The sequence below is a fragment of the Sinocyclocheilus anshuiensis genome, unplaced genomic scaffold (genome assembly GCF_001515605.1).
Source record: "Sinocyclocheilus anshuiensis isolate Anshui unplaced genomic scaffold, SAMN03320099.WGS_v1.1 scaffold735, whole genome shotgun sequence".
Classification (NCBI taxonomy): domain Eukaryota; kingdom Metazoa; phylum Chordata; class Actinopteri; order Cypriniformes; family Cyprinidae; genus Sinocyclocheilus; species Sinocyclocheilus anshuiensis.
In genome coordinates this window covers 2,001,308-2,009,225 of record NW_015548245.1, presented here as the reverse complement: position 1 = coordinate 2,009,225, position 7,918 = coordinate 2,001,308, and the positions used below count along the sequence as shown (strand labels likewise).

At 37.6% G+C, this 7,918-nt stretch overlaps 1 protein-coding gene across 1 annotated transcript in view; it reads left to right on the top strand.

Annotated features, from left to right (window-relative positions):
- Positions 1-2,042: 2,042 nt before the first annotated feature.
- LOC107655181 (rab GTPase-activating protein 1-like) overlaps positions 2,043-7,918 on the top strand; it is an 80,866-nt gene continuing 74,990 nt past the window's right edge. Inside the window, exons 1-4 of the mRNA XM_016442603.1 lie at positions 2,043-2,138; positions 2,258-2,381; positions 5,045-5,138; positions 5,254-5,404. Coding sequence (XP_016298089.1) covers positions 2,043-2,138; positions 2,258-2,381; positions 5,045-5,138; positions 5,254-5,404 — 465 coding nt within the window. The remainder of the gene's footprint in view (positions 2,139-2,257; positions 2,382-5,044; positions 5,139-5,253; positions 5,405-7,918) is intronic.

Genomic DNA, 7,918 nt, shown 5'->3' with positions numbered 1-7,918 from the left:
CTAGCCAATGGCAATTCAATTGCCAAGGTGTCCGTAGAGGGTTGCTTAAAGGACAATTCTGTGTTATTTACTACCTAATGTCTGTGAACGGTGTGATAGTTGTGTTTTTTAACTGTTTATTTGCAGGGATACTTGCTTGCTAGGCGTACATTATGACACACATGTTGTCTGAATATTCCTCAAAAGTTTCTTTTGCGCTTCCTAAACAGCTGAACAAAGAAACAGCGTTACATTATTTGATGAGCACAAGCAATAATAAATAAACCATGAGCATTATAGTTTATAGTAGGGATGTAACGATTAACCGCGAGCCGGTTGAAAATCGATTCAAATATGTGACGTTTCAAATCGGTTGAGATGCCAAACAAATCGCGATACAATTGGAGTAGGAGTTTATATGACTGTATCTCTGAGGGGAACTGACTATCTTTAGAAAAGTTTGTGGTATCAAATGAGGACAATAGAAGCAATCAAAACCAACAAAAGAGCAGTAATATGCAAGTGCTATATTAGTATATTATTATATTATTATATTTCAATTTCACAAAGAAATGTGCAGCATTTTGTCCAAGCAATAATAAAAGGGCACATTTAATTTATTATTTTTTATTGTAAATCTCATTTTGTAAAAAAAATAAATAAATAAAACCGTGAATCGAATCGTGAAATCAAAATCGTGAATCGAATCGAATCGTGAGTTGAGTGAATTGTTACATCCCTAGTTTATAGTATATTCATATTAGTAATATACTTAATATGTAATTTAACTCGTTAGAGGGAATCGAGTGCAAGGCTATTTACATAATTTAGGTGATGTTGAAGGTTGCCAGATTTGGAGGATGTTCGCATTTTACAAAGCATAAATACAGGGATTCCATATGCTGGCAAAACAGAGCTGGAATAAAATACGAGTCTTGTTACATTTAATAGGGGCAAAATTTCCATAGACTAAGCAATTCGTTTTTCCACATAGTCGGGTCCTATTATATTAATCAAAGAGTGAAAAATTTAAGGGGGTCTGAATACTTTCCGTACCCACTGTATATATATATATATACACACACATAACTTATTTTAACTCCTATATATAACTTAAAATAAATAAATAACCATGGCATGAATGTCTAATCGTCCAAAAATAAAATAAAAATGCATTAATTAAAGATTATATATATATTTATTTTATTTTATTTTATTTATTTTTTTTTGATCAATGTGTCAGTGCAAAACTCTGTTTTTTTTTAGCAGTTTGTTAAAATACGTAACCCAAAGTATGAGCAATATTGATAATGTTGACTGGTATTTTCACCAATATATTGTCATGCATCCTTAACTTTACCACCAAAGTATTTTACACCATCTACTACATTTAATAAATCAATACTCTGTGTATAGCTTCTCTGTGGACGAAATGAATGAATGATTCCTTCTTATTCAGCCGTTCTCATTGAATCTCATCTTTTGATTTGTGCAGTTTGTTCCAAGCCTCGATTTCTGGGCTGTACAAATAAGTCATTGTTGTTTTTGTAAGCGTTCGTCCTCGCCAACTTTCACTACCGTTTCTGAGATCTATTGGGGAGGCAGATGGAAAAGAAGATTCATCCGCCCACATCTGCTACCAAACGGCCATGTCACCTTGCGACAGAGGCTCTGCTCAAGGCTGCTCTCTCTCTCCCTATCGCAGTCTCTCTCCTTGCAACATTGCCAAGGTTCTTGTGCAGTAAATGTAAAAAGAAGCCCTTTTAAAGCATTTCAAAAGAAACCATTGTATTCCAGACCTCACATTGGTGATTGTAAAATGTACGGCATTTGAGGCTCTCGCTTGAGGTCATGAACATTGTAAATGTGCTCAAAATTCATCCCCTCTTTCAGCAGTACAAGCGTTTCTGTTCTTTATTTAAAGATCATTACATTAAAAACTTCTTCTTGCTTCTTTTTGCCATAATTGCCATTACTAACTTTTGACGCCACCAGATGCATTGCTGTTCATTTCCTCCAAACATCTTTGTGGGTGGCCATGTTGTGGACGCAGACCTTGAGATATGGGCTCGGAGGGCAGAGAGTCTGCTGGTCGGCTCTTAATGACCTTTGCAGACATTAAGTCCAAGACATTTTCTTTATCACCTCAAGGCGTGACAGTAATCTTGGCACTCCGCTGCCCTGACTAATGCAGGTGTGTACGCCGTGTAACTCACCTCGGTCTTCTTGATGCTGCAAGGACGATTCTGTAATTTCGCCTGAACGCTGTGTTTCAAAGGAGTCGTGCAGCATCCTAACATGCCTGAATGGAGTCATCCGAAGTGCTGCCCTGTGGGGAGGTGTAGCAATGATGTTTGCCCACAATGTACATGCATTCGCAGTTGACGACGACAGGACAGGATGTACTTTGAAACTCGGAATAGACTCTTACCGGAGGGTGACAACTTGAGCTTAAAGTGGGATCTGATTGCGTCACTTAGTTCTTAATATTGATTTATGTTTTAATATTGCTCTCAAAGCATAACAGCAGCTGTATTGTGGCAGAATGCCCACCATATGGCCATAATTATTAGAGTCAGTGTTATTTTTAGTTTTTTTAACAACATTTACTGTTGTTCCTGGCAAATATATTTTTTTTTAATAGGAATAAACATTGGAATTGCTCTCAATAGCTGTAGTCGGGCAGATTGATAGAGCCAGCGTTGTTTTGATGTTATTATTTTTTATTTTTTTAGTTTTAAGGTGTGGTCACATTTACAAAAAATTCAGTAATTTTAATAGGAATACACACAAACGCTGGGCGCTGCAACAATATGGCTGCCCACTGCTCCAGGTGTGTGTTCACAGTGTGTGTGTGCACTTGGGTGGATTAAATGCAGAGCATAAATTCCGAGTATTGGTCACCATACTTGGCCACACGTCACTTCACATTTCACATCACAAACAGGAATTTTGCATTGACGGAAGATTTCCCCATGCATATTTCGCAATTGGTTCAAGTTGGTTATGTGAATTTGCCATGTCGATCAACATTGTTGAAAATAATAGATTTTTTTTTTTTTTTGCCTGCAAAATATCATGAAAATGTTGTTAATGTGGCCGCACTTGTAGTCATAGTTCTTGTCTTTGGACGAAAATATATTTTGTTTAGTAAATGGCATCTGATTTTAGTCAAAAAAAAAATACTGTAGTTGACGAGAAAGTGAAAAACAAAATCATATATTTTATCATTTAAACATATAATTTAACAAAAACAAGTTCAGTATTGCGATTTCTTTTTGCCGTACTTCATTGTCCATGTTGTGCCATGTTTTTATGGAAAGAGCGTTTTCACACATTCTGACTAGTGAGTTCATTTACTCACTTGCATCGTTTTGTGCAGATGTATTGCACAATATTATATTTATGTTGTCTACATATCTGGTTAATCTCCTGTTTATACGTTTGTGTGAGTTCATTAACCTGCTTGTTTACTACTTCAGCTCAAGTGGATCAATGTCTGATATTATTGACTATGACTGGATTATGAATGGAGACAATCATATTCTTTTTAGATATTGCTACATTCTTAGCACGTTATTAAAATTATTACATTTTATTATTAAAATATTTTTGTCTACTATGTGTTTCAATAACACAGGGCTTAAAGTTCTCCGGCACCGTGCCGGATCTCCGGCGTGCAGCGTTTGGCTGCGGAAAAAAATAGTCCTACATTTAAAAAAAAAAATCATGTTGATTGATATCACTTTCGAGTCCATGAGTTCGCCTACCAATGGTATGAGAGAAGCACAGCTTTCACTCTCAACCAAACTAACATTACTAGCCAAACAGAATGTTTTGCTCTTATAAACACGAGAAGCGCATAATAGTATCCAATTGCAGAGTCGCAGCCCTGATGAATGGAGAAGCGTGACAAAAAGTTGCCAGGCGCAATGGTCAAAGATGTCCATCTAGCGCATATTTACATAGAATAACTAATTAAAAAGCAGCGGAGCTTTGTAAACAGCTCAGAGTAATCATGTCATCTCCATAAAACGATATGATTAAACGATATGATTGCCACAACAAATTTACCGGGATTTTTGAAAAGGTCCTGTTCACACATGATCTATTAATTGTAACGTACCGGTAATTTACCAGTACTGTAGGCCTATGTGTAAAAGGGGCTAAACTCTTCCTCTGCATATGCCGTGAATTTGAATTGTTTAACGTTCATCTGGAAAAACAGTGTGCATTATCTCACTAGATTTGTAACGTAAATCATTTAAAAACCTTTGCTAACACAGGAGAATACATCAACCTATGTCTAAATATGCCATGTATTGTACATCGCTTTTTAATACATAATGTACTTAAGTTGGTTATGTTCATATGTATAGGCATATTACATTATATATTTTAACAGTGTTGTTCAATACAATCATGTGATTTCTTGGTTTTGATATTTTATTTGAGCCAATTATTATTGCCTCATCGTTAGTTTATATATAAATAGTCATACTAAAGCCTGGTTTTCACTTAGGTCTGTTTGTTACTAAAAAAATCAGATTAAATAATGTCAAAATAATCAGTAGATTACTTGATTACCAAAATAATCAGTAGTTACAGGCCTAGATTAGTTAAAATATTTATAAATACAACTGTATTGTTTTACTTTTTGTAATTAAAAGACAAATATTTTGTCATTGAAAATTTCTTAAAAATAGTATTAAAATATTGTCACGTTCTAGTGAACCAAGAATCTGTATTTTGTCTCATCGCATAAACTAAGTGTATTGTCACACCCCTAGTGTCGATAAGCGGTGATATAATTTTCCAAGTGTATGATACAGCTTTCATTCTTCAGGTCAACCATATATTCATGAAAAAAAATCTGTTTCAATAAAGAAAGCAATAACTTTGCCAAAGCATCCTTTCAAATGTTAAAGTTGCCACAGTCATTGCATGCTTTGCATGTGCTACCCCGCCCCGCCACCGAAAAAGTTCAGGCTCAGGATTTTATTTTTTGCTTTAACCCCTGATAACAGCATTAACAAACATTTTATCTTTGTCCTCCGCTGTACAGATAGTGACAGTGAGATCTCTAGCGGGACAGGAGATGTGTCGAAGGACTGTCCTGAGAAGATTCTGGAATCCTGGGGAGGGATCCTCAACAGATGGTGAGACTTTTGGCCCGACTTGAGACTTTGAAGTTTGTGGTATGGCCAGATTTGGAGCGCAGTCCGGATCAGCTTTGTTGTGGTGCACTGATGCCGTCTGTCTTCCACCTGTCAGGCAAGGAAACCTGTTGACACGACCCAAGGGTCTGTCTGCTCTGGTGAAGCCTGGGATCCCAGAGGCCTTACGAGCTGAAGTCTGGCAGCTCCTGTCTGGCTGCCACAATGATCAGCCTCTGCTGGAGCAATACCGCATCCTCATTACCAAGGTAAGAGATGACAACCGTTACCACCGGTTTTTGTTTTCGCAAAAGTCCCAATTCATCCCATTTTTTGCCAACTAGCGGACACATGATTCTCAACAATGTAGCATCCACATTTATGGGTCTTTTTCTTGTTTGTTCATTGCATTTTAGTAAATTTAGCTGAAGCTTTAGCGAACGCTCAACAGATGTACCAAGGGAGTTTGTGTGCATTTGGTAGATTTTGAAGTGAGGTTTAAAATTGCTTTGGACCCGCTTTGGTCTTTCAAAGCGTTTTGGGTGAGGAAAGGCAGCGGTCTGAAGAACAGAAGAACTCTGTGTATGTTTTCAAGGGTAAAATTTATGATCTTTACTTACTAGTTTCTGTTTTGTCAGCGGGATGAACCTTTGTAGTATAGCAGGCTGTTTATTTACTAAACATATTTTCTACCCATATTGATGCTTCGCTTAGATGTTCGTTTGACCTTGTGAACTCGTGGAAATGGAGTTAGTCAAATATCTTTAGCGGTGCTGAGAGCACATCTAATTACTTATTCCAAAAGCAATGTCACAGCAAATTCAAGCGATTCCAGCACAGCTACAGATCTGTGTGACTGGTGATTATCTGGAATAGGACTGTACAGTTTTTGCAGGCTACAGCTTTTTTACATGTTTGAAAAGCTATTTCTTTCATGTTGTTATAGCGGTCAGACTGGTTCTCACTCCAAGCGTGGTCAGTGACTAGAACGTTCCCACACTGAACTAACAACTGTTGACTCAGAAACGTGGGTCAGATTGTGGTATTCAGCCACTAATTTGGCAAGAAATTATTTCAGTTATCCACATTTTAGCTCTGATGCTTGTTAATTTCCACTTTTTAGAGCTTAAAAGCAGTTCATCAATCAAACACTTTACTGATTGATTGATTGATTTTTTTTTTTTTAATCAATCAATTTGTTTGTTAGGGTATTTTTTGTTAGAGGCCAAGCACCAAAGGCATTGTAGCACCTATTGTATCTGTTAGTTTTCTTATTCTTCGTCTTCCTTCCCACTGGGAGTCTGTGCCAACCCTATGAACCGTAAGTAGAAAATTATGAAATTTGGCACACTTGTAGTGATGGTCATGAATAGTAATCTGACCAACTTTAGGATCTCCTTTGGGATCTCCAGTGCCACCTACGGGCCATGAGATACCAAAAATCGCCTATTTTTATGGAACAGCCATGATTCAGTAGTGGACACCTGTGTGAAAGCACAGTCCGTGCTGCTTCCCCTCTCACAAGAGTCACCTATTTTTCCTAATAACTTTTGAACTGTTAGTCAGAAAATCATGATCATTGATGTCTGTGGATACCTTGGATCATGCTGATATACCAATGTCAGGATTTGATGACGGACAGGCGGTCCGCCATTTTGAAACTCATTAACAGCATGTCCCGGAGGTACCTGAGAAGTTTGAACATAGTTCCATCTAGTGTTCAGGAGATTTAAGGATTTTTGCAAACATGCTTATTAGGGGTGCTCCGATTGATCGGCTACCGATCTCTAAAAAGGCCGATCTCAAAAAAACGATCTCAAGCTGATGACGCTGCCGTGAGAGGTTTGGCACGACATGCAGCGGCACCGTCTCAGTCTCTGTCCGGCGCGGGTAAAATAATTATAATGCTGTAGGTGAGGTATTCACCTTCATATTTCTTCATTAAATAACGTAATTTGAAAACCTTGTGTGAGACGTAATTTCACAAGCAGCGTGAGTGAATCATCGTGCGCCATCTCTTTTTCTCTCTCAAAATACGCAAATGGCTTCAAATCACCACATCGCATGTCACTAAAGTTTATAAATTGCATTACTTTTAAATTCTTGCCAGTGTTTAACCATTCAGCGCCCGCGCGCTCTCCTGGAGACCGTGCGCTCATGCACACTCGCAGAGCACACACATATTGTCAGGTTCACATTACTCCGTATGTGGTGCGTATTTTTTACGCGCTCATGTTAACGGATTAATAAAGTTCACTGCACACGGTTGCGGTCCGGCAGTGCGTTCAGTAGCGGTGCGTCTGCAGCAGTGCAGAGATCATTTCCGCACCGAGTCTGTTTGCTGCGCTGCACGTGCTGAATTAAAGTAACAGCGCATTGTTTGCAGTAAATATGAACATGGATTGACACGAAAATGTAGTAATTACACCATAAATGCATATTATTAAAGTCTACTGTGTTTCACAGTCAACACATATGGCTTTTTGGCTAGGTTTAAAGGAAAAGAGCACTTTTAGATAAGGCAATAATAGATGGCACTCGTGGAGGTAGGCAAACAAAGTTCATTATTAACCACAAGATTGCTTGTAATAAAGATTTCAATGCAAAAGGAAAGGCAGTAGATCTGACTATTTCTGTCAATGGTAAGTTTGTGATAATGTAAGAAAAGTAGTTTAAATGTTTTGCCACTTGCTTGAGCAACTTAATATATAAATCTAGAGTCTAAATCTAAAGTCAATGCAAAAGTAAAAAGCATTGAATAATGTGTTGCTTATATTTATTGT